Source organism: Spermophilus citellus (genome assembly GCF_964194105.1).
Source record: "Spermophilus citellus genome assembly, chromosome: 18".
In the NCBI taxonomy this organism is placed as follows: Eukaryota; Metazoa; Chordata; class Mammalia; order Rodentia; family Sciuridae; genus Spermophilus; species Spermophilus citellus.
In genome coordinates this window covers 11,806,662-11,832,311 of record NC_138200.1, presented here as the reverse complement: position 1 = coordinate 11,832,311, position 25,650 = coordinate 11,806,662, and the positions used below count along the sequence as shown (strand labels likewise).

The 25,650-nt window shown below is 50.9% G+C and overlaps 1 protein-coding gene across 2 annotated transcripts; it reads right to left on the bottom strand.

The window, feature by feature from the left end:
* Nucleotides 1–3,213: 3,213 nt before the first annotated feature.
* Nucleotides 3,214–24,818, bottom strand: PHLDB3 (pleckstrin homology like domain family B member 3). Of its 2 annotated transcripts, XM_081274841.1 has the most exons (16): nt 24,680–24,815; nt 23,831–24,197; nt 22,755–22,937; nt 22,407–22,541; nt 18,981–19,109; nt 18,673–18,834; nt 17,700–17,810; nt 17,481–17,564; nt 16,298–16,411; nt 10,532–10,631; nt 10,296–10,386; nt 10,123–10,210; nt 9,813–9,869; nt 6,885–7,104; nt 6,160–6,245; nt 3,768–4,860 (listed from the first exon to the last, which is right to left on the bottom strand). In XM_081274841.1, exons 2-16 carry the CDS (start codon nt 24,062–24,064, stop codon nt 4,726–4,728), a joined length of 1,929 nt encoding a protein of 642 aa, XP_081130967.1. In that variant the 5' UTR covers nt 24,065–24,197; nt 24,680–24,815; the 3' UTR covers nt 3,768–4,725. The 2 variants fall into 2 exon arrangements, with proteins under 2 accessions (XP_081130968.1, XP_081130967.1); XM_081274842.1 differs by lacking the exon at nt 17,700–17,810 and having other exon boundaries at nt 3,214–4,860; nt 24,680–24,818.
* Nucleotides 24,819–25,650: the final 832 nt, after the last annotated feature.

Below are 25,650 nucleotides of genomic sequence, written 5' to 3'. Positions count from 1 at the left end.
TAAGATCATTATGCAAACCACAAAATGACTAAGCATCCTCGTATCCTGCCTAATACAAGTGACTGTTTATATTACTAATATTAATATAAGCTATGACTTTAACCTTGCTTTGTCTTTCCTGTCTCATAAATAAGATTAATAAAAATACCCAATCCTAGCATTACCCCTTCTTGGTGACAGTATCCAATCCAGAGCAAACTCCACTTCCTGGGACGGTCCTCAAAATCATTACCCTTGAGTCCAAATCCTAAAAGGAGTCTTTTCTAATATCCTGTTACTGGTACGCCTCTCAGGTCTCCCATGATGTGCATTCTCCCTCATTGCAGAGAGCAATAAACTCAGCTTGTTTCACCAAAGGTGTGTTCCTGGGGGAGAACGTGGGCAGAGGCAAGGGATGGTGCACCTTGGCCTGAAGTGCTATCGAAGGAAACAGGTGGGAGATCCTCCTTCTAAACGGGGCACGCAATGTCACATTTAATCCTCACTTTAAGTATGGCTTTTAAATGATCATTTACTGAACACCTACTTTGTGCAGAGTACTCTCTACGAATCCTCTCTGACTGCCATAACAGCTCTGCAAAGAGAGGTCTGAGCCCCATTTCACAGATGAGGAAACTGAGGGTGAGAAGTGGAGGTTGGAAGTGGAGACCTTGGCTTTGACTCCAGGGCTGTGCTCAAAGGTCTCTGTTTCTGCTTGTTAGGGCTGATCCTAAGATCATATCTTGCAATGGCTCTCAGTTTTGGAGCTGGCCAGATTTGGGTCTGAGTCCCAAATTCTGATTTGCTGTGTGACCTTGGGCAAGTGGTCCCAATGCCTTGATGTTCATCGACTTCCTATATAAACAGAAATAATGACAAAAACACACCTAGTCAGCTTTTTCTATGTGCTCGACACTGTTTCACACTCTACCTGCTATTGCAGCCCTATGAGAATTTTTAAAGATAGTCAGTTTACAAATGGGGAAATTGAGGCAGAGAGAGGGTAACCAACTTGCCCAGGGTCACACAGCTAGGAAGTGAGAGAGGCACGGTAGTCAGACTCAGGCAGTCTGGCTTGAGGACTAACACTTAGGTATGCGGGCACTCTGGTTACCAACTGTGAAGCTGGCCTCGGTGTGTCCCAGTGTCCTTCTCTGTGAAATGAAGACCTTAACAGCACCTGCCTTATGGCTGCTGTGGAGACTGATGTCAGATGTGTAAAGTGCCTAGTTCTAGGTGCTACAGAAGCATTAGCCACAGCCAAGTGCAGCGGCACACGCCTAAAATTCCAGTGAATTAGGGAGCTGAGGCAGGAGTTTTGCAATTTCGAAGGAACTTAGTGAGATGTTGTCTCAAAATAAAAAATAAAAAGGGCTGGGGAGGTAGCTAAGTGGTAAAATGCCCTGGGTTCATCCCAGTATATTAAAAAATTAACTATTATTAGTACTATAAATAGATTGCTGTTGTTATTATTATTAGTTACCAACAGCCCCCCTTCTTGAACTCCATCTGTGTGCCAGGCAGGGAGCTCGTTGTTTTAAAGCAACCTCTTCATGAATTCTTAACTAAAGGGTGGAATAAAGTGCCCATTTCACAGAGGAAGAAACCAAGACCCAGAGAGGTTCACCCAGCAAGGGAAGCAGCAGACTCGGCTCCATCTGGGTGGCTTGCTGTCTGATAGCAAGAAAAATAGTGGCTATGTCCATTAAGGTATCTGTTCTCCAGACCCTGTCAGGTACCCCAGTTCCCGGCAATGACAAGCACCCTTGTCATATAGGTGGGGTCACTTGGCATCCTCCTGAAGCTCAGAGAGAGAAAGTGAATGACTTCTTATGAAGTCATTCAGCACTGGCTCTGGCCTCCCTGTTCCTAGCCTCAGAATCCCATCCCCACATCTGGTTTGCTGTGTGACACTTCACCTCTCTGAAGCTCCAAGGTATCCTTTTTTATAAGAAAGGAAAATGAGGCATTGGGCAAAGTATAAAGTCTAAAATTGAATAGACTGAAATTTTCATTCTGCCTTCTTGCTGTGTGATCCCAAACAATTCAATCTCCCTCTCTGAACTTCAGCTCCTTCCTTTGCTGAATGCGTATTAAAACCCTCCCTCCTGAGGGATGGAGCGAGGATCGATGGGTGGCAGGTAGAGTGATAATACTATTATTGTGTACTTGGGAGCAGGAGGCCCCAGCAGCGTGGGAGAGTTTCAGGGAGGAACCCCAACTGGCCCAACCAGAAGAACTGGCGTCTTGGGAGGGAGTGGGACCCAGGGTGGGGAGTCTTCTCTTGCTCAGGCCTGCCTAGATTCTGGGCCACTGACCTACACCTGGCCCAGGACCAGAGATCAGAGACTGGAGACCAGAAGGAGTTTTGAATCCACCACCTCCATGTTCTCCTGTCCTCCTCCTCTCCACAGTTGGAATTCCCTGCAAAGACTGTGTAGAATCTGGTTCAAGTAGATATATAGAGGGGTCAAGGTAGAAGCAGCCCCAGCAGCTAGAGGTCACCCAGGGCCTCAGAAGCCTGGGGCCATATCCATGATGGGGTTCGTGACCCCTGGGGCAGGGCAGGCTCTGAGTCTCAGATCTACTCCCTGTGGAACATACTTTATGGGACTTAAAAGGGAAGGGATGGGCAGAGCCAGTCAGTTGCTTTTTTAGGGTGGGGGGGGCTGAACTCAGGGATGATCTACCATTGAGCTACACTCCCAGCTCTTTTTTTTTCTTAGTTTGTTTTGAGACAGAGTTTCAAGTTGCCCAGGTTAGACTTGAACTTTCATCCTCCTGCCTCAGATGCTGGGACTCCAGGCAGGCACGGCCACACCGACGCAGCTGCATTAATTTTTGAGGCCCAGTGCAAAATGGAAATGTGGCATAGGGATACTTGAGGGGCCAGCATGGACCCTCACAGGGGCTACCTGATTGCTGGGTTCTCCTCCTCACCAGGGGCCACTGCCATGCTTCACCCCAAGATGCCATGAGACACAAGTACCCACCCGAATCTTGCTGAGGCAGGAGGATTGAGTTCAAAACCAGCCTCTGCAACTTAGTGAGGCCCTAAGCAACTCAGCGAGGCCCTGTCTCTAATAAAATATAAAAAAGGGCTGGGGATGTGGCCCAGGGGTTAAGTGCCCTGGTACCAAAACCAAACAACAAATAAATAAAAAACTCCACTGTTCCACCAAACTTCATTACCAAACACACATTCAAAGATAAAATTATTAAGAATTTTCAGATGATGATCACAGAACACAAAATTTAAGAGCAGGGTTCTTCTGTTGACTAGACTGGTCACATGCCTGTGAAGCTGGCTCCGTTCTGGGCTGGGTGATGAACTGATCCAAGAATTCAGAAGTCTCACAGCTGGAGGTGGCGTTACCTGGGGTCCTGGAGGACCTGGGGATTTGTACTCCCAGGACTCAGGAACACTAGATCGAGATCCCAGATCCTCAAAAGGGCTGTCTGAGGGGAAGAAAGAGGGACAGCCTAGAGTGCTGGTGGGGGGAGAGGGAGAGGACTGCGGCAGCCCAGGCACTTGACCCAGCCTCAGGACCAAGGAGAGCTTCTCCTAGGAGGGGATGTGCCAGGTAAGATCTAAAGGTGAAGTCAGCCCAGGAGCCGGCTGCCTTGTTCACAACTCTCCTGGTCCTTAGCATCCATCCTTAACTCATTTATTCAACCATAAGACATTCCTTCAACACCTAGTGTGCAGCACCTGAGCCCTTTGGTGTGTGACAAGGACTCAGTAGTGATCAATACAGCCCCAGTCCCTGCCTCCTGGAGCTCCTAGACCAGAAGGAGAGACTGATTCATCAGCAAGGAAGGCCTAGGGCAGTCAAGGCCACGATGGGATAAGCACCAGGCAGAGTGGGCAGGTTGTGCTGGGAGGCAGAGTGGTTAGGACTGTCGTGGGAATCCCTGAAGAAACCTCTGATTCAGTCACAACAATCAGGGAGGGCTTCCTGCCTGGAGAAGGAAACACAGGTGCTCCTGCCTAAATGAGAAAGTGGGTGGAGTGTGGAGATGCCTAGACAAATAAATAGAATGGACAAAAAGACCCAGAGGGGGCAGGGACACATTCTTCTCGTTTTCATGGAATGATATTTGCCCTACTGGGGACACAGAGGTCACCAGAACAGCCCTGGCTCTGTCCTCATGGAGTTCCCGGTCCATAAAGAGCACGGGTCATCACGGTGACAAGCCAGTGCTCAGGGATAGGATGGGAACTCAAGAGGAGGCGCCTGACCAGCCAAGGGGGCCAGTGAGGACTTCCTGAAGGAAGGAACATGAACTGGACCTGGAACCCCCTGCTCCCGGCCGTGCCCGCAGGGCGAAGGTCTCCATTCCTAAAGCGAGAAACAGCGGGGTCGCTTGGCCCCAGAGGTGCCCGTAACTCCGAGGTCCTGCCTAGGGGCTGGCCCCGGTCGCCGGGCTGGACACCACAGCAGTGACCCTGTTTTTCCGCCGTGTTTAATTCGGTTTCACAGGAGCACCAATAAATAGTTTCTTCCCACCCTGCAATCTTCCTCCTGCCCCAGGCAGGGCCTCGGGACTGGCGATCCCGTTGTCGCGGGGCCACCCCACCTGCACAGAGAGCCGCGACTCAGGCCAGCTGAGCCGCAGCCACCGCAGGGTTCCGGGGAGAGTTCAGAAGGGGCGGGCCCCCGTTTCCGGAATGGGCGGGGCCTTGGAGCACGACTGCGTGTGGGGCGGAGCTTCGCCAGGACGTCCCCGGGTGGGCGGGGCCGCTCAGGGGGCGTGGTTCTCATCCGCGGCGGTAACGATGACGTCCATCCAGATGCGCATAGCTTCGGGGCTCGGGGCCACCATGTAGAAAAGGCGTTCGTAGGTTTTGACACAGAAAGTCAGGCGAGGGCTGGGGCTCTGGAACAGGCAGGGTACAGGGTGGTTAGGACAGCTGACTCCGGCCACCGCCCAGCCCCCCCTCCAAATCTCGGTCCTCCTGGTTGGTTTGTGGGAAGTTAGTGCCCATTTATGAAGAAACTACTCGCCAAACCCAAGCTGGGTAAATCCCCTGCATCCATTCTGTTTTAAACCCTGAGGGCATGGGTTGAATCCTGCCCAATATGCAGATAAGAAAACTAGGCTGGAGAAGGGAGCTCACTTTTCTGATGTCATACAGCTGGGGTTCTAACTTAAGGAAAGCCAGGGTTGGCTCCTCTCCACAGAGGATTCTAAACACTGCATCAGTTACCAACATTTATTTTTATAAAAGAAAATAATTCTGACATTTGGTAACTATGGGCAGAAGCCAAGTAATGGCTGTATGATGTCCACGCTCTCAGTGGGTCTCAGTCCTACTCTGCCCTCTTCCTTCATTTATTCCCAGATTGGCATGAGTTTCCAAGTGTGTGTGTATGTATGCTCACAATGTCATTGAGATACATCCTTAGACCTTTTTTTTTACTTTGAGACAAAGTCTCACTAAGTTGCCAAGGTGGCCTGGAACTTGGAATCCTCCTGCTTCATCCTCCTGAGGAGCTGGGATTACTGGCATGCACCATGGAACCCGGATTTTTGCTTGAAAACTTTTAACTTTTGTCCAAGAAAATTAACAGTGGTTGAGAGCCAGAGTCTGAGGTGTTTTTTTTTTTTTTTTCCCTCTGTACTGAGGATTGAATCTAGGGCATTTTACCACTGAGCTACAATCCCAGCCCTTTAAAAAAAAAATTTGGTGAGGTACCGGTGATTGAACTCAGGGGCACTTGACCACTGGGCCACATTACCCCAGCCCCATTTTGTATTTTATTTAGAGCAGGGTCTCACTGAGTTGCTTAGTGCCTTGATTTTGCTAAAGCTGGCTTTGAACTCCTGATCCCCCTGCTTCAGCCTCTCCAGCTGCTGGTATTACAGGGGTGCACCACTGCACCCGGCCTAAAAAAATTTTTTTGAGACAGGGTCTTGCTAAATTGCTGAGGGCCTTACTAAATGGCTGAGGCTGGCCTAGAACTTGACAATCCTCCTTTCTCAGACTCACAAATTGCTAGTATTCTATGCATTTGCCACCATGCAGTATTATAGGCAGTGCCATGAACTGCTGGTCTCTTATGCTGGACCCTGGTATCCTGACAGTAGCAGCTGTGGGTGGCTTTGCCCAGAATGAGCTAGAGAGAGGGTAAGGCTCTGACTGAGAGGGCAGGGTAGCACTGAATGGGATTTCACCTTGAAGGCACAGCGTAAGTGGTCATAGTAGACTTCCTCAATGGCCTGGAAGTAGATAACACCTTTGAGCTTGGTCTCTTCCTTGTCTGGTGGAGGAAGGAGAGGGAGAAATAGAGCTAGTGAGAGGCGTGTGTCAGGCCCGGGTCACTGGGCAAGTCTGAGACAGGTGAGAGTCTGAAGGTCCAGGAAGTACCATGGCTGGGGAGTGAGTGGGTGTTGATGCTAGATGAGAGACTGGGAGTCTCCGAGACTGGACAATACTGCAGGCATCCTAGGTCCTCGAGAAGGGAAGGAACTCAAGGAAAGCTTGGGACCACCTAAAGACAAAGAGTCCCATTCCTGGAGCTGGGGTAGGGGAGGACGCTGATATTGCAGGTTCAGACTCTTGGGCACGTTAGGAAAATGGAGTCTGGAACCCAAAACTATACTAAACTGTCATCTGTGTTACTGAGGAGGCCTGTGTGTGTGGATTCTAGGTCACTTAAGGGGAAAGGGGCTGGGGATCTGGACTCCTGGGCTCTGGATAAAAGAGGTGATTACTGGGTATATCAGAGGAAGGAACCAAGGGCCCCAACTCTTCTACTTTCAGGGAGGGGGCAAGTGGGGACCTGCACTTCGGAGCCCTGATGGAGGGGGCAGAGGCGACCCCTAGATGCCTGGGGTGGGGGAGGCATCTGGAGTGGGCTTTCAAAGTCCTGGGCCCCAGGGCTCCAGGCCGGGCTCACCTGCATAGTAGGCCAGGCGACGTGCCTGGCGGTCGAAGCAGAACCAGCGCTTCCTCCAGGTCTTGATGCGGCCACCCATCTTCACCAGGGGTCCTCGGCAGCAGCCACAGGACACGCGCACATGAGTACAGCTTTCTGGGTTGTGGCCCCAGCGTTCCAGGTGCTGCCGGAGATCCAGGACGCGGGGGCCTGGCGGGCGGGGTGGGGGCGCAGGTGGGGCCTGCGGGGCGCAGAGAAAAGGCCCAGGTCGTGGGACTCAGGAGCGGCTGAGGTGCTGCAGCCTGGAGCCCGGGAGGAAGCCAGGCCTGCTGCAGCCTTTAGATAGTGATTTAACAACCACAATCATGAAAATGACCCCAACGGCTACATTTCTTAACACTCTGCCTTGGGTTTGTGGGCATCGACTAAGTCCCACCCCTGCATCCCGGTTGAACCCGGGGGCGCTCTATTGCTAAGCTATATCCTCAGTCCTTTTTAAATTTTTTTGCAATAGGGTCTCACTAAAGTACCCAGGCTGGCCTCCAACTTGCTATCCTCCTGTCTCAGCCTCCTGAGTAGCTGGGATCACAGGTGCGCGTTTCTGCACCGACTCTACCTCTGCAGTTGTGATGGGGCTCCTAGGAGCCCTGTTTTACAGATGAACAAATTGTGGCATAGAGACAAAATAATCCACTGGATGGCACACACAGCTTCTAGGTAACACAGAGCTTCATGAAAGCAGAACCCCAGCATTTTTTTTTTTAAATACAGACTCTGGGCCATTCCAGAATAGGGGTCTGGGTGGAGGTGAGGTTCTGCATAACCCACGAACTCCCAGGACACTGATACTGTTGATCCACCAACTGCACTTGGACCATTGGGGGCTTAGAAAACTCAAGTCAGGAAAGAGGAAGAAGGCCTGAAGAGCAGACAGGAGATGCACTGGTTAGAGACAAGGGAGAGGGGACAAGAGGGGACAAGGTGGGGGATGACCTGCTGCAAAGGAAGGAAAGACTAGGTGTAAGGAACCTCCACTAAAGCCAGCATGGTGGTGCATGTCTGTAATCCCAGTGGCTCAGGAAGCAACTTAGTGAGACCCTGTCTCAAATTAAAAAATAAAAGGGGCTGGAGATGTGGCTCAGTGGTTTAGCGTTCCTGAGTTCAATCCCCCGTACAAAACAAACACACACCCATTAAGGCCTGGAATCTTCTCTGCATCATCTTACCAAACCCACACAGTAACTCTAAGGATCACCATACAGGACAGAAGCTCCCACCATGTGTTGGGCACTGTGCCAAGAGATCACAGTGATTATCTTGTTTCCTCTCCAGAGCAACCTATTAGCATCCCCAGTTGACACATGGGGAAAATGAGGCTTCCAGAAAGGAAGTGGCTCCCCAAAGCCACCCACCCAGCTGGACATGGCAGGGCAGCGTCCCAATCCAGGTTAGCAGAGATGGGCTTAGGGCTCTCAACTCCCCCACCTCCTGGCTGTGTCACCTCCACAGAGTCCCTGTCTTTCTGGGAGCCTCCAGGTCTCCCAGGTCCCTCCTCCTGGGACTGTTTGGAGGATGAGCTAGCTGCAGCCCAGACCTTTCCTTCTGGGCACCAATCCCAAGAGACACTTGCTCCCCTGCACCAAAGAGCGTGGGTGCACGTGTAAGGACAATACACAGAACAGGGACTGTTTAATAAGTGATGTGGCTCCAAGGCGGGGCAAACTGCTTCAAAGTCGGAGCCCTCCATTTTTAATGAGGTTCAGCTTGTGCCTAAGAACCCAGAAGCCTCCACCACCCTGCCGGCTGCATGTGGCCACCTGGCTCTGACTGCCATCTGACATGTTATGTGTTTGACTTATGGATGCTGCTTTTTGTTTATCATCCCCAATACACATCAACTCCCTGGAAAGCAGGGATTTTTATATAGGTCACTGCTGTCACCCAGGGCCTAGCACATAGTAGGCAGCTGATACATTTCGGGTGGGATGAGTAATGAAGGGATAAATGGTTGAGAAAACAAAAAGCAGGTTGGGAATGATGTGCTCAATTATGGGACAAATAAATTCACAAAGTTTTGATCAGTAGATATGAGTGGAAAAGTATAAAAAGACTCATAAGGACATCTCAACAATAAAAAACAAACAAACAACAACTGCGCAGAGGCAAGATCAGAGAGGGGGAAGGTGACCTTACTTTCTCAATACTGTATGATTCTTTATAACAAAAATCTGTTCAGGCTAGATAAAAATAAATAAATAAAGATTTACTCCATCACAATGGCATATGCCCATAACCCCAGCAACTTGGGAGACCAAGGCAGGAGGATCACAAGTTCAAGTCCAGCCTAGGCAACTTAGCAAGACCCTATTTCAAAATAATAATAATCATCATAATAAAAACATTGGGAATATAGCTCTGTGGTAAAGCACCTAGTACCATCAAAATAAATAAATAAATAATTAGAATTTAATAAAGTAGATGTCAGCAAAATTCAGAATGTGAAAAATCTCACAGGATAAATGGCTCAATTTTTTTTCATGGCATTTAAAAAAAAAAAGAGAGAGAGGAGGAGAACAGTTAGAGGCACTTTAGCCAAATGCTTGGTTTGCATCTGGATTCAAATAAACCTCCAAGACATTTGAGACAATTAGAGAAATATGCATATGGATTTATATGACTGTATTACAGAATGATTAATAATCTCATGAGGTATATCCAAGAACAAGAACAAGAATTAAAATAAGGATATGGAGCAAGGTACCCGTGGGCAGGCCACTGACACAGATGGCTGAACTGGGAACAGAAATGGGGTCCTTTGACTCCCCTTCCCTTATCAAGCCCAGGGGCCCTTTTTCTGTCACATTGCAGGGGACACAGAGTGAAATGCAAGACAGGACCAAAGCCAGGGGGAGGACCTGAGCAGGGAGGGTAGGGAGGGGCAGGACTGACCATGATGGCAGGGAGAGCTGGGCCTGAGGAACTTTCTCTGCTCTTTTTCATTCCTTCCTGTAGATTTGAAATGAAAGAATCAATGAGAATGCCAACCAGGAAAATGTACTGGACCTTGGGGTCTGAGGGAGGAGGCTGGGCCTGGACCCCTGGGTCTGAGGGAGGAGGCTGGGCCTGGACCCTGGGTCTGAGAGAGGAGAGCTGGGCCTGATCCCAGGGTCTGAGGGAGGAGGGCTGGGCTGGACCCCTGGGTCTGAGGGAAGAGAACTTGAAGTGGGGTTTCCTGTTCCTAAAGGAGAGTGAGTCTCACCCTGGCCTTGATCAGCCGCTCCCTCTCTGCGATCGCCTGATGCAGAAGCTTCTCCATGTGAGCGATGTCTGGGTGGAGGGCTCTGCAGCTGGAACCAGGGAACAGAGATTGGCGGGTTACCAGGCCTGGGCCTCTTCCTCCCATCTCCCCACCCCTTCTCCCTGATGTCTCACCTGTTCCCAGGGCCACAGTTTAGCAGCTGATAGAGCGGGTGTCTCCCAGAGGCCTCCACTGCTGGCGTGAGAGTCGAGGCCTCAAGGGGTCCTGAGGGAGAGGGGACCACGTGAGGAGGCCAGGACACTCCCAGGCCCAAGCCCCTCTGCTCCTCCCTGCCCTGTCTCCATAGTCTGCAGCAGGATGGGAGGAGGTGGGGGCAGGAGAGTAGGTGGGGAATGGGAGAGGCCATTACCAGTACAATGGAGGGACAGAGGCCGTGGGGATCCTCTCTGGCTCGCTCTCTCTCCTCTTCTCCGGGTCAGGCTTCCAGTCCTCTGGAGACCAAAGGAGCCCTGAAAACATGCAAGGCCCAAGCACTCAGGAAGAGGTGTTCCATCTCAGCAGAAAGTTAGAGAACTGCCAAGTAAAACTACCACCTAATGGGCACAGGTCAAAAGTCTTTTTTTTTTTGTTTGTTTTTTGGCACCGGAGATTGAACTCAGGGGCACTCAACCACTGAGCCACATCCCCAGCCCTATTTTGTATTTTATTTAGAGACAGGTCTCACTGAGTTGCTTAGTGCCTCGCTGTTGCTGAGACTGCCTTTAAACCTGCTGGATTTACAGGCATGCGCCACTGCATCCAGCAAAAATCCGTATTTTCCCCCCCACAGTGCTGAGGATGAAACCCAAGGGCTCGCACAAGCCAGGCAAGCACTTTACTACTGAGTTACATCTGCCATCAAAAATCCTAACTGTCAACATGAGTCAAAGCAGCCAACTGCAAAGGCCCACACTGTCTGTGGCACCATTTATATAAAGTGTCCAGAGTAAATTAATATAGAGCGAATAAATACAGAGGCAGGAAGTAGAATAGTGATCACCAGGGGCTAGGAGAGATGGGCAAATTGAGGAGTGGTGGCTCTGGGGTACAGGGTTTCTTTATTTTTTTTGGCAGTGCTGGGGATTGAACCCAGGGCCTGGTGCATGCCAGGCAAGCACTCTACCAACTGAGCTATCTATATCCCAGCTCTTTGGGGGTTAATGAAAGCATTCTGAAGTTGAGCTACACATGGTGGTGCACATCTGTAACCCCAACTAGGGAGGCCGAGGCAGGAGGATCACAGGTCCAGGCCAGCCTGGGCACCTTTGCAAGACTCTGTCTCAAAATGAAAAACAAGGGGCCGGGGCTCAGCAGTGGAGTTCTTGGCTAGCACATGTGAGGAACTGGGTTCCATCCTCAGCACCACATAAAAATAAATAAATAAAAAATAAAGGTCTTGTGTCTATCTACAACTAAAAAAGTATATACATTAAAAAAATTCTTTAAAAATGAAAAATAAAAAGGGCTAGGGATATAGCTCAGTTTTAAATAAATTTCCAGTACAGCCATAAATAAATAAATAAACCTCCACATACATGTGTATGTGTATGTGTGTGTGTATATATACATACACATATATATATATATAAATGCATAAATAATATATCCATATATATAAGAAGGTGAGAAGTGCACAGACTTACACACGTGCAGCTGGGAAAATGTACATATATTTACACTTGCATACCAGCCACCCACATGGAGACACAGAACAGGCCCATCCCTCCAAAGGCTTCCTTGTCCCTCTTCCTGGCCAGTGACACATCTGTCAAGGGACCATTCTTCTGACTTACGGAACCACAGATACATAGTTCCACCTGTTCTGGACTTCATAAAGAAGAATTACAAGTTGGCCGGGAAGTACTATCTCGTAACACAAGTGGCACTTACCAGAATGTTCCCATATGATAATTCAGCTGTGCATTTGTTTGATGTGATTTTCCACACTTGTCTTGTTTCAATATTAAGTTTTTTTTTTAAATGGCTGGCATTTATCAAGAGCTCATTATCTGTCTCCAGCATGTAGCTTTCCCTCCTTATCTGTGGGTTCTGCATCTTTGGATTCAATATGATGCAGGCCAAAAATATTTGCAAGAAAGGAAAATTGTATCTGTCCTCAACATGTACAAACTTTGTTTCTTGTCCTTATTCACTTAACAACGCAGTACAATAACCATTTCCATTTCCATCATGTGTAAGTGTTATAAGTTATCTCCAGTGCTTTATGGAATACAGGAGGATGTGTCCAGGTTAATTGCAAGTACTCTAACATTTTATATAAGGACTAGAGTCTCCTGAGATATAGGTCTCCTTGGGGGTCCTGGAGACAATCCTTTACAGTCCCAAGGGATGTCTGTACCTGGCACTCTGCAGGCCCACTTAAGCTCCTAAAAGCCCTGTGAGGCCAGGTGTGGTGGTGACATCTGTAGTCCGAGCAATTTGGGAGGCTAAGGTCAAGGGATCATATGCATCTGTGAGTTCAAGGCCAGCCCTAGCAAGGTAGGGAGACTTCTATCTCAACAAAACAAAACAAAAAACCCTGAGTTGGGAAATGTTCACTCTACTTCACAGAGAGGAAACTGAGACCCGAGTCCCTGGGCTTTCCTTCAGCCATATTCCCAGCACTTCCTGGCTGGGAGCTCTTGGATAATTGGCAAATGGGACTGGGCAATGCAGACCCCAGTTTTGTCTGCATGGTGCTTCCATTATAAGGAACTGAGTGAGCCATCCTACAAATGAATCAGAAACTGCTGTGTGAAAAGAGAACAGAGTACTATCAAAAAGGATCATTTTCTAATTAGAAAACCAGGTACAGCCTTCTGAACACCAACTCCCAGCCCCAAAGGATGAGTTGTTCAGGGAAAACTGGGGGGGGATGGTGCTTCAAGTAGAAGGATCAGTAAGTACAAAGGCCCTGGGGCATAAAAAAGTATAGAATGTTGGTGGATCAATGCTGAGCACAGTGAATAGGGAGGAGTTGTTCAAGGAAAACTGGGGGGAATGGTGCTTCAAGTGGAAGGATCAGTAAGTACAAAGGCCCTGAGGCATAAAAAAGTATAGAATGTTGGTGGATCAATGCTGAGCACAGTGAATAGGGAGGAGTGGTGAGACATGCGGGCGCCATATCAGCACTTGTAGCTCATGGTGAGGAAGCCTGGGAAGCCACTGACGGCCTTGGGGACAGAGGAATTAAAGCAGGAAGGATGAGGATCACTCTGGCTGTTGTGTGAAGAATGAATTATTATTGGGCTTGGTGTGGTGGTGCACAACTACGATCCCAGCAACTCAGGAGGCTAAGGCAGGAGGATCGCAAGTTTGAGACCAGCTTTAGCACTTAGCAAGATCCTGCTTCAAAAAATAACAAGAAGGATGGGGATATAGCTCAGTTGGTAGAGTGCTTGCTCGCATGCACAAGGCCCTGGATTCAATCCCCAGCAACACACACACACACACACACACACACACACACACACACACTAATAATAATAATAATAACAAAAATAAAAAGAGCTGTGGCTGTAGCTCAAGTGGTAGAGCACTTGCCTAGGACATGCAAGGCCCTGGATTCAAATGCTAGCACACAGAAAAAGAATAAATTATTGGGAAAAGAAGAATTAAAATGGGAACATTAGTGAGAGGCTGATGCAGTTACAAAAAATAAAAAATAAATAAATAGATGAGGGTGAGGTGAATAGATCAAGGATGAAAATAACTATAATAATACTAATAAGTACAAAAACAGCAGCTCTCACTGAGCATCTACTATACTCTGGCCACGTCGTCTAGCAACATAGCTGAAACTCCAGCTTCTCAGATTTCCACAAGAACCAGCTAGAACGTTAAATCTATTAACCGTCACCCAAATAATAATAGGTCCTGCTCTTGGGGGTTCTTCTGAGAAAGATATGAAATTCTGTATATTAGGCTGAACCACGTGAAATTGCCAGTTGTTGTTTCTCAGCTCCACATAATAATAATCCCACGTGGCACAAAGGGACAGAATGGCTTTGAACAGACCCTGGCCTATCCTAAATGCTAAAAATGGAATATTGTTATTAATGATCATTAATAAGTATTAAGTAATAAACATTTTTAAAGTAATTTTATAAATATTAATTCATGAATATGAAATATAAATTATGTATAATAATATAATACAATAATATATGCTTATATTAAATGTAATAGTATTTGGTGATATAATAGTAATTAACATTGTTTGCATAAATGTTATTTTTTGCATAAATGCATACACGTGCACACACACACACAGGTATTCTTCACAACACTGCTTAAACTGCAAAACCTTCCATCACTGCCTACAGAGGGAGGGCAGCTCAATGCCCCACAATAGAATTGTGTGCCACACGGAAGCCAGAACATTGTCATGGCTGGGACTGGGGTTCTGTGGCAGAGCACTTGTCTAGCATGCAAGAGACCCTGGGTTCCATCCCCATCTCCACCTAAAATACAATAAAAAAGAACACAGGCTCTGCAAACAGAATGCGTGGGTTCAAATCCTAGCTTTGGCACATGGCACCTAGCTAAGGAACTTAACCTCTCTGCCTCAGTTTCTTCACCAATAAAATGGAGATAATCTGCCTGTAGAATTGTTGCAAAAATTGAGCGGGTAAACCAGGCTTGGTGGCGCACACCTGTAATCCCAGTAGCTTGGGAGGCTGAGGCAGGAGGATTATGAGTTTAAAGCCAGCCTCAGCAACTGGGAGGAGCTAAGCAACTCCATGGGTCCCTGTCTCTAAGTAAAATACAAAATAGGTCTGGGGATGTGGCTCAGTGGTTGAGTACCCCAGAGTTCAATTCCCAGTATCTGTCGCCCCTTAAAAATAAGTGGGTGGGAAAAAAAGTTAAGTGGGTGAATCTATATGAAGCATTTCTAAGCATGTCGGGCACTCTCCAAGGACTTGATAAGTAGCTGTTATTACTATTATTGTTACTGTTTATATTATTATTACAGCCATTAAAAATGATGAGGCTGGGGTTGGGGTTATGGCTCAGAGGTAGTGTGCTTGCCTCGCATGCGCAAGGCCCTGGGTTCGATCCTCAGCACCACATATAAATAAATAAATAAAGTTATTAAAAAAACAAAACAAAACCAGAGTCTCCCAAAAGAACTCAGTGTTTAAAAAAAAAATGATGAGGCAGCTCTAAATGTATCAACAGAGAACAGTTTCCATAATGGAGAAGGATAATAAAAAATTAAAAACAACAAAGGAAAGACAATGGAATGGATCCGACATCATTTTCCCTGTACCCATACGAAAACAACACAGTGAATCCCACCATCAAGAACATCTGTAAGAATGGAATCCTAACTAGAGAAAGATATTCCATGTGTGGATAATTATATCAAGCTGGATTCTGCTGTCATATATAACTTAAAAACAACAACAACAACAACAACAACAACAACAACAAAAAACCCAAAACAATTAGCTAGTACATACATTTTGGGGGTAAAAGAAATTTACATGATATAATGAGAGCTACCAATTTCTAAGTGCTTACAGAAATAAGACTTTTTTCCTGTGTAATATTTACCCTTACTTCATTCATAGCACTTGGATATTTTCTGCTCCACTTCTTTAAAAAAAAAAAATAATAGCACCAACCCATTCAATAAATGTTTAAGCCATTAAGAAAATGGAGCTCCCGGTTTTGGGGGTTGTTTGTGTTGTGGTGCTTGGGATCAAACTGGGGCCCTCATGCAGAAAAGCAAATGCTGTGCCACTGAGCTACACCCACAGCTCAAGGGGCCCCCTTTTTACAGAGTTCTGGAAGGATCAAGAACCAAGCAGCTGCCCTACTTCTGGAGAGAGGGCCTAGGGGCCTTCAGGGCCACAGAGACCTTCTTACCCATACACCCTGTTTGGTCACTTTTAAAATTTACTTCTGGGTGCACATGCTCTTACTTCTTCAGGGGAGAGGTGAGGTGTTAGGCAGAAGGAAGAAAATAAATAAATAAAACTGGAGTCATCAAATACCCCTTGGTCAAGCTTCCCTATCTCCCTCGCCCCCACACAGAGCCCAGTGGAAGTTCTGGACTTGGGCTCTGCTTTTAGGCCCTCCCTCCCGACTGACCAAACAGGCGCATGGGCAAAGGAAGCAGGGGAGGCACCTGCAGGGAGCTGTGGACAGAGAAGAGGCAGGAAGAGGTAGAGGTGGCAGCAGAGTGGCTGGCGGGGTCCTGAAGCACTAGCAGCTGCCGGTCTGTCTTCTGGGTGAACAGCAGCTGGGGAGAGGAGGCAAAGATTAAGGGGAGATGAAGAGAACACAGAGGCACCCCCAGTTCTCAGATGGAAAAACAAAGGCTCAGTCACAAGAAGAGCTCGAATGTGGTCCTTAGTGTCTAGTCTCCCAACAAGAGCAAGGGATGTGGGCCCCCTGCACTGCCGATCCCTCAGGAGGAAGGGCTGGGGCCTGAGCTCCTGAGTCCTAGGATAAAAAGAAGTAGGGTGGGGAATTCTGGATCCCAATAGAGGAAGGCTGGGGCCTGGACCCCCATGTCTGAGGGAGGAGGACTGGGCCTGGATCCTTGGGTCTGAGGGAGGAGGGCTAGGCCTGGACCCCCATGTCTGAGGGAGGAGGGCTGAGGCCTGGATCCCCAGGTCTGAGGGGGGAGGGCTGAGCCCTGGATCCTTAGGTCTGAGGGAGGAGGGCTAGGCCTGGATCCCTAGGTCTGAGGGAGGAGGACTGGGCCTAGATCCCTGGGTCTGAGGGAGGAGGGCTAGGCCTGGATCCCCATGTCTGAAGGAGGAGGGCCGAGGCCTGGATCCCCATGTCTGAGGGAGGAGGGCTGGGCCTGGATCCCTGGGTCTGAGGGAGGAAAGATAGGCCTGGATTCCCGGGTCTGAGGGAGGAGGGCTGGGCCTGGATCCCCAGGTCTGAGGGAGGAGGGCTGGGCCTGGATCCCCAGGTCTGAGGGAGGAGGGCTGGGCCTGGATCCTTGGGTCTGAGAGAGGAGGACTGGGCCTGAATCCCTGGGTCTGAGGGAGGAGGGCTGGGCCTGAATTCCCGGGTCTGAGGGAGGAGGGCTGGGCCTGGATCCTTGGGTCTGAGAGAGGAGGGCTGAGGCCTGGATCCTTGGGTCTGAGGGAGGAGAGCTGGGCCTGGATCCTTGGGTCTAAGGGAGAAGGGCTGAGGCCTGGATCCCCAGATCTGAGGGAGGAGGGCTGAGGCCTGGACCCCTGAGTCTGAGCGAGGAGGCTGGGCCTGGACCCCTGGATCAGAGGGAGGAGGGCTGAGGCCTGGATTCCTAGGTCTGAGGTGGGGAGCCTGACAGGCATGCAAAGTCGCCATACCTTTGTGAGAGCTTGGTTGGGCTCAGAGAAGTCCCCACCAGGTGTTTCCTGAAGGCGGTTAAGCTCGAGGAATCGGTTCTGTTCCTAGGGAGGACATCACGGCTTACCACACGGTGAAGCCAAAATGGGCCATCCCCATAGCCAGGAGGCATGATCCAGGGAGATGGTGGGACACCTGAGGGAAGTGAGTACCTGGGACAGGTCTCCAGGGAAACTCACCTGGGCCAGGGCCCGACGGGTCTCCTCCTTCTCCTGGCTGAGGCCCCGGCTCTCAGCCACCATCTGCTCCCCCAGAGACTTGAGCTGCTCCTCCAAGACCTGGATCCGGCGCTGCAGGGCCACCCCCCGCCACCCTGGTTACTCAGCTGCTCCAGGAGCCCCAGCCCACCTTCCCAGAGAGTCATGTCCTCCCTGTGAGTCTAGAGAAGGTGAGATCTGAATGTCCAGGGAGGGGCCTGTGAGTTTCTTTTCCCATTTGGGGTTCTAGGAGAGGTCTGGGGTGGGTGGGAGGGGAGGGAGGAACTGAGATATAGGCAGAGGCCTAGGGAGATAGCAACCCCAGAGAGTCACACAGAACAGAGACAAAGGGACAGACAGAGGGGACAAACCAGAATAAATCCAAAGAATGGCAACCAGGACACACCTCGAAGACAGAAATGTAGAGAAAATGCAGAGGAAGAAGACAAGATAGAAACAGGAGACAGAAAGAAGGACAGTCCTGACTGAGGAAGGGAAGAGAGAGGGACAAGAAGATTCAGAAGCAGAGGTGGGAGGAGGAGACCCCCTCAGAACTTTCTAGTCCAGAAAGTGGGAAACTGTGAAGTACCCACAGAACCTGTCAGACCCTGAACGTGAAGCTTGCAGGTCGGACTAGTGACCACATCTGTTTGGACCAGGGGCATAGAGCGTGGTGGCCAAGACTTCGAAGGTTCCAATCCCAGCTCTACCTTTTAGAACTAAGTGACTTTGAGAGATAATGTAAGGACTTTGACCTTATGCTTCTTCATTTAAGATATGGAAAAAGTAGAACAGGACTTGTCTGTCGGCCTGTGTGAGGATTCAACAAGTGAAGACCCTGGGACGCTCAGCACCCGGTGTGACACACCAACAGTTCAGTCAGCTCAGTGACGCACGCGCAGTGGGGGAGACAAGAGGAATGGCCTCAGGGGCAGGGTTAGTCACTGACACTCACCCTGTGCTGGGCCACACTGGCCTGAAGTTCCTGGACCTTGGGGTCCGGCAGCTGGAGCCCAGGGCGGTCCCGCTCCTCCTCCTCCTGCCGGCTCTCCCGCTCCAGTTGCTGGAACTCCAGGTCCTCATAAGCACGCTGGGCCACATCCAGCTGTTCCCTCATCTGTGAGTGGGGACATAAAAAGCCTGGAGGAAAGTTGTGGCTGCAGCCTGGATTGTTGGTCAATGAGGAAAGAGGGCTGAGGGGCTGAGGGAGGAGGCTGGAGTCTGGACCCGTGGGGCCTGGACATCAGGTCCAGAGGCCCTCACCTCCTGTACCCCCTGCAGAAGTCGCTCCCGCTGGTCCTCTGGCTGGGAGTCCAGCTGTCCTTGGGCCTCCTGAAGTCTGTGGCGGAGACCCTCCACGCGGTCCCGCTCCTGCCTTAGCTGCCTCTGTTCCTGAAAAGCAACCAGACTCAGCTTCAGACTGAGCTCAGAAAGGGAAGCAGGCCAGCAAGGGCAAGACCAGCCAGACCTCAGACCCGGCCTGGTGTCAGCTCCCCGGGGGCAGGACTCTGGTTCACTCCTGTGCTGCATCCCCCAGAGGAGGCTCCAAGTCAACAGTTGTTTGGGAAACAAATGAAGGAGAAGCCAGGTGCAGTGGCACATGCCTATAACCTGTTACTCAGGAGGCTGAGGCAGGAGGATCACTAGTTCGAGATCAGCCTCAGCAACTTAGTGAAATCCTAATTCAAAAACAGAAAAAAAAAAAAAAAAAGAAAGAAAGAAAAAGGGCTGGGCTGTAGCTCCATGGTAGATGCTTTCCTAGTAGTCACAAGGAACTGAGTTCCATTCTCAATGTGGCAAAAAAGAGAGTGAAAGAGAATAGGAAGGAGGGAAGGAGAAAAGAAAGAAAGAAACAAGTGAAGGAGTGAAGGGAAACATCGCCATACTGGGTAATGCTGGGTCCCTAGCCCAGGCCCTGCCCTCCAGGGGGACACACAGCCATTTACAACTGAGGACAGAGCAGTGAAAACAGAGATGCAGGAGCCTAGGGTAGCCAAAGCTTCCCAGGTTCTTGTGCACGTGAGCCAAGCACTCTACCTACTGAGCCATAGCCCCGCCCCTGGGATGGGGAATTTAAAGCCTCAGATCAGGGAGTATTTAGACCTGGGGAGACACAGGGGGCTGGAGGGGCATTTGGGACAGAGGGGCAGCAAGGCACAGGAATTAAAAGTGTATGAATGTTGCGGGGCAAACCTCAGCCAGGGAGAAGTGGGAAGGGAGGAGGGGCCTGTGGGACACAGCAGCGGGAGGGCGGAGCTCAGTCAGGTTCGGTCACTGGGAGCCTTGGGAGGAGTGAAGGGATGGAGCAGGGCCGGCATTGGAATCCCCTGGGGAGAAGGAATACAGGGCAGAGACCAGCTCCTGCAGGAGTCCTCAAAGCAGTGAGTGAGCAGGAGACCTGAGCTGGGCCTGGGCAGGGGGGATGGGAAAGAGATGGACCAGAGACACACTGGGAAGCAGAACGCGGTGACCGGTGAACTTGGGGGTAACAGAAAGGGAGGCATGTAGGACCTGGTGACCAAGGGGCAGAGGGACAATCGATGTGGAGAAGAGTTGCCAAGGACAGCTTTAGAAATGATGAATAAAAAGAAGCAGACTCCTGGCTTCTCCTCAGAGGAGGGCTGAGGCCTGGACCCCTGGGTCTGAGGGAGGAGGGCTGGGCCTGTATCCTGGATCTGAGGGAGGAAGTTGGACCTGGACCCTGAGTCTGAAGAGGAGGGCTGAGTACGGATCCCTGAGTCTGAGGGAAGAGGCTGGGCCTGGACCCCTGGTCCTGATGTAGGAGGCCTGGGCCTGGATTCCTAGGTCTAAGGGAGAAGGGCTGGGCCTGTATCCTGGGTCTGAGGGAGGAGGCTGGGCCTGGACCCTGGGTCTGAGGGAGGAGGGTTGGGTACGGACCTCTGAGTCTGAGGGAAGAGACTGGGCCTGGACCCTTGGTCCTGATGTAGGAGGCCTGGGCCTGGATTCCTAGGTCTAAGGGAGGAGGGCTGGGCCTGTATCCTGGGTCTGAGGGAGGAGGCTGGGCCTGGATTCCTAGGTCTAAGGGAGAAGGGCTGGGCCTGTATCCTGGGTCTGAGGGAGGAGGGTTGGGTATAGACCCCTGAGTCTGAGGGAAGAGGCTGGGCCTGGACCCCTGGTCCTGATGTAGGAGGCCTGGGCCTGGATTCCTAGGTCTAAGGGAGGAGGGCTGGGGCTGGACCCCTGGGCCTGAGGGAGGAGGGCTGGAAGCTTGGACCCCTTCAGTCTGAGGGAAGAAGGCTGGAGCCTGGCCTCTTGGGTTGAAGAAGAAAAGAATACCTAAAAACCCTTATCCTAAGAAGGCAGGCACATAGACCTCAGACGAGAAATCAGGGTTGGAGAAATATGAGGTGTTTGATTCTAAATGAGGGCCCTGGACCCAGCCCCCCCAAATGCCAACACACAAGCTACTTGCCAAGAGAAAGACTGATAAAATTACAAAGTCACATTTTCCAGGCTATAGTTATACCGAATCCAAGCAATGATCACTGATGAATGGTAAGAATCCTTAGGTAAAAGATTATTAAAAGAGATCAGGGTGACTTCATAGAGGTCGACACCCAGAAATGATGTCCCTGATTCTCGCTCAGAAAGCACAAAGCACATCTAAATCTGATTGAGCCTCTATAGCTAAGCAACCACTTGCTCACGGCAACAGAGGGCCACTGAGGGTCACCACAGGCATGCAATCAGCCACATCCTGCCTATGGAATAGGATACTTGGTTTCTTCAACAGACAGCAAGGAGCAGACACCGTTGGTGAGAACCAGTGGTGCTGAAGTCACATGAGACATCACAACCAAGCTTGGCACTCAGTCTAATTCAAACAAGCCCCGTTAACTGGTGTTTTTGAGACAATCCAGGGAAAAATGAAAATGGACTAGAAATAAGACAATAATAAAACTTATTGATTATTAAGGTAAGGGCTGAGGAGTAGCTCAGTGGCAGAGCAATTGCCTAGCATGAGTGGGCCCAGAGTTCCATCCCTAGCACCATAAAAAATAAAATAAAAATTGGGGCTGGGGATGTGGCTCAAGCGGTAGCGCACCCGCCTGGCATGCGTGCGGCCCGGGTTCGATCCTTAGCACCACATACAAAGAAAGATGTTGTCGGCCGAAAACTAAAAAATAAAACATTAAAAAAAAATTCTCTCTCTCTCACTTTCTCTTTAAAAAAAAATAAAAATTCTTCAGGTGAGATAATAAGATGTCATGGTAATGTTTTTAAAAAGGAGATCTTATTTGCAAATGGTACATGCTAAAGTATGTACTAGTTTATGATGTTGGGGATGTGCTTTTAAAACTAGGGAGCAGGAAGCAAATTGCAGGACATGAAAGAAGAAAGGAAGATTTATGATTGTGGAAGTCAGGGAGCACAGGGCATGGAGGCTGTCTGCCTATTTGATTTTTGTGGATTTGAGATTTTTGTGGATTTGATATTTAAAAAGCAAAAGCAGAGGGAGTCAAGGAAGAAGGCCCAATGAGTCAGGTCTCGAATCACAGTCAGGGAGGGAGGAGGGAAAATCTGTTCTCAGCATCTCTGGATCCCAAGTGAAACAGGGACCACGGGGGGTGGGGGGACAGGTCACCAGAAAAAACACCACGAATACCTCCCTCCATGCACACACACAAGGAAGGAAACCACTGGAAAAGAAACAGTAGGTGAACAAACCTGTTCCCGCTCCTGGCTGCCGGGCTCCTCCACCACCTGCTGCCCTAGCAGCTCGCGGAGCCGCTCCTCCTCCCGCCGCAGGGCCACTCTCTCTCCAGCCAGTTCACCCCGTATCAGGGCCACCTCCACCTCCATCTACAAGGTCCATAAGTCCGGGGCTGAGGGTTCTGATGCCTATGAGGGGCCCAGGAGCCTGAACTCCTGGATTCTGAGGGCGGGATTCTGGGCACCCGGTGTGGAGGAAGGATGAAGCTGGGGGCCTAGAATCCGACCCCTGGGCGAGGAGGGCTGGGAGCTGGCCTTGCAGATGAGTTGACGCCAGTCTTCCCAAGGGGGTCCAAGCCTCACCTGGATCCTCAGCTCCTTCTTTTGACGCTGAAGCTCCTTCAGTCTCTGCTCCAACAGGGCAACACGAGTCACTGCCTCCAGCTTCTGGGCTTGGAGCCTCCTCCGGGCTGCTCTCACCCCTTCCCCATAAGGGGTGCAGGTGGAGGGCGAGGCCGGCGTCTGTGCCCGGGGTGCGCCCTCGGGCTGAAGTTGGAGAGGGTGGGTCAAATGGAAAAGGTCTAGCCTCCTACAGTCACTCTAGGTCTGGTCCCAAGCCCTCATCCCTCTCTGGGGGTGGCGGTCAGCCTAACTCCACCACCATGCCCATTTGATCTGTAAGGCGGGTGGGGGAAGGGGCAGACCTGGGGACCTCTGTATCCTAGGGGCTCACAGTTCAGGAAGGGGGTACAAAGCTGATTCATGGAAGATGATTTTTGTTGTTGTTGTTGTTGGTTGGTTGGTTTTTAAATCTAGGTCCCATTCTCTTTGCGCCCCATGCCCCATTTTTCTCCCCACATCTAAGTCTCTCCCCCTGCCTCTCAGTTGTCTTCTGTCTCTGAATAACGAGGTCTCTTTCTCCCTTGGAGTTTCTCCCTCTCTCCAGGTTTCTGTGCCCACATTTCTCTTTTTCTGAGTAATTTCACCTTGTTTCCGGGTTGCCCTCTGGGTCTCTAACCATCACTCTGAGTCTCTGGGACTCTTTCTCTCTCTTCCTCTGTCCTTGCCTCCTTCCTTCATCTCTCAGTCTCTTCTTGAGGTCTTTGTCTCAAGGGTCTCTGTGTCTCTCTCTGGTTTCTGTCTCTCAGTAGGTCTGGGGCTATCTAGATCCAAGTCCAGGTTTGTCTCTCCCTATCTCTGGGTCTCTCTCCCAGTGCCTGTATCTGTGTCTGGTCACCCGTTTGGGTCAGTCTCTATTGGGTCTGCTCGTGGATCTGTCTGGGGCTGTCTCTGTTTCTCTGTCGTCTTTCCCCATCTCTGTTTTTCCCTGTCTCCAGGTCTCTGTCCCTTTGGTTTCTCTCCACCGGTCTGTTCCGGTCACCTGTTTGAGTCGCTGTCTGTTTGGATCTCCCAGTGGCTGCCGCCCTAAGGGCCCTCACCTCCTCCCGGCTGCTCTCGGTGCTGCTGCCTTCTCCCACTTCTTCCTCTTCCTCAGTCTGCTGCTCAACTCCTTGGCCGCTAGGAAGCTCCGCCGGGACCTCGGGCGCCTCCTGTTCGCGGGGCTCATCGGGATGATCATGGGGTTGGGAGGCCCCTTGGGGCTGAACCTCTGCGTCGCACTCGGGGACCGGCGGGGACCCGGACCTCTCCTCCGGGCTACTGGGAGTCCCCATGGCCGCTTCGGACTCCTGCGGGGTGGGCGTGGTCCTGGCTCCGGGGCGTGGCCTGGAAGCGTGGGACGTGGCCTAGGGTCCCCGGCGCCGCACCCGACGGCCCGGCCTCGCGGAGTGCTCGGGGAGGCTGGGCCTAGGAGTTCAAAGGACGGCCCTGAGCACTCCGAGGGCGTGGTCTGAGCTTCCAGGGGCCGGGGAAGAAGTTGGGACGAGGTTCGAGGGCTCGGGAGGCAGCACCCCGCTGTAGGCGGGGCCGGAATTTGAGTCGGGGTCCTGGCACGCCCCCCGCCGGACTCTGCGACCCAGATCCTCCCTGGCACCCAGGTGTCAGGCCTTGGACTTGCCCAGTGGCCCCCGACAATCTCTTGGGCCACTTTAACGCGACCCCTTCTCCTCCCTTGGTACTCAACGCCCCTTCCTCCCCGAGTCCGGCAGTCCCGACCCCACTGTGTAAGGGACCAGCACCCATGTCGCGTCACCCAGGGATTCAGAGACCAGGCTCCCGGTCTTCCCCTCGGGACGAGGCTGGAGCCCAAGCCCTCCTTTTCTCCTCGGAACTAGGCTCCCCAACTCCGGCTCCCGCCTCCCCTCCTTCCCGCAGCCCCGGCCCCTCACCAGCTCGCTCCGCTCCGCGCTCCCGGCACTGCAGCTTCTGCTACAGAGACAGGTGGCAGTGAAGAGGAGGAGAGGCCGCCCGTCCCCCTCCCCAGCAGCCCGGAAGTGGAGGGGGGGACAACAGGTCCAACAGCTCTGGAGAGAGGAGGGAGCGACCAGCTCGCCCCGCCCGCGGCATCAGGCCTTCCGGGCCCCACCCTCGGAGAACCCAGCATCGCGACCTCCCACTCCGCCTCCAGCGCTCCCATTCCTGTCCCCTGAAGGGCTGCCTGGCCACCTTTGTATACCAGCCTCCCTACTGCCCACATTCTGAGAGTTCTCAAGGGGAGATAGGAATGAAGATGGAGACTCTCCCCTCTAATGAGCCCTTTCGAAGGGCCCCAACCGGTTTAGGGAGCTGGACAAGGGGAGAGGGGTACTTTGAGTCAGATACCCGCCCAGAAATACAGGGAAGCGTGCCCCCGCCCCCCACACACTTTGCTATGGGGCGGAGGACAGAGGTTAAAGGTCTCAGCCAGACCTTTTCCTCTCTGGGCAAAAACAGAAAATAATTGGTACATGAAACCAGGTTATTAGATGTCAAGAGCTGTGCTGAACACTTTACACACGCTAATTTGGTTTCACCCTCAAAGCAGCCCAGCTCGAAGGAGGGATTACTATTTCCATTATATACTGAGGGGAAACTGAGGCTGGGGGGAGAGAAATGCATCCAAGGTCTACACATCAGCTTCATTCTTTCAACACCCATGTTCTTAACCATTATGTAAATTGTCACTCCAAGTCAGGAAGCACCTAAGAGATCATTCCAAATGATAGCAACAATAATAGCACTCCTAGGGAGTTGGCCATTCAGGCAGTGTGCCAAGCACTCGTATTTATGGACTTATCAGATCTCCATGACACCCTATTATTATTATTTCCATTTTACAGATCAGGCAATTAGGGCTGTAGAGGGAAAGTACCTAACTCTA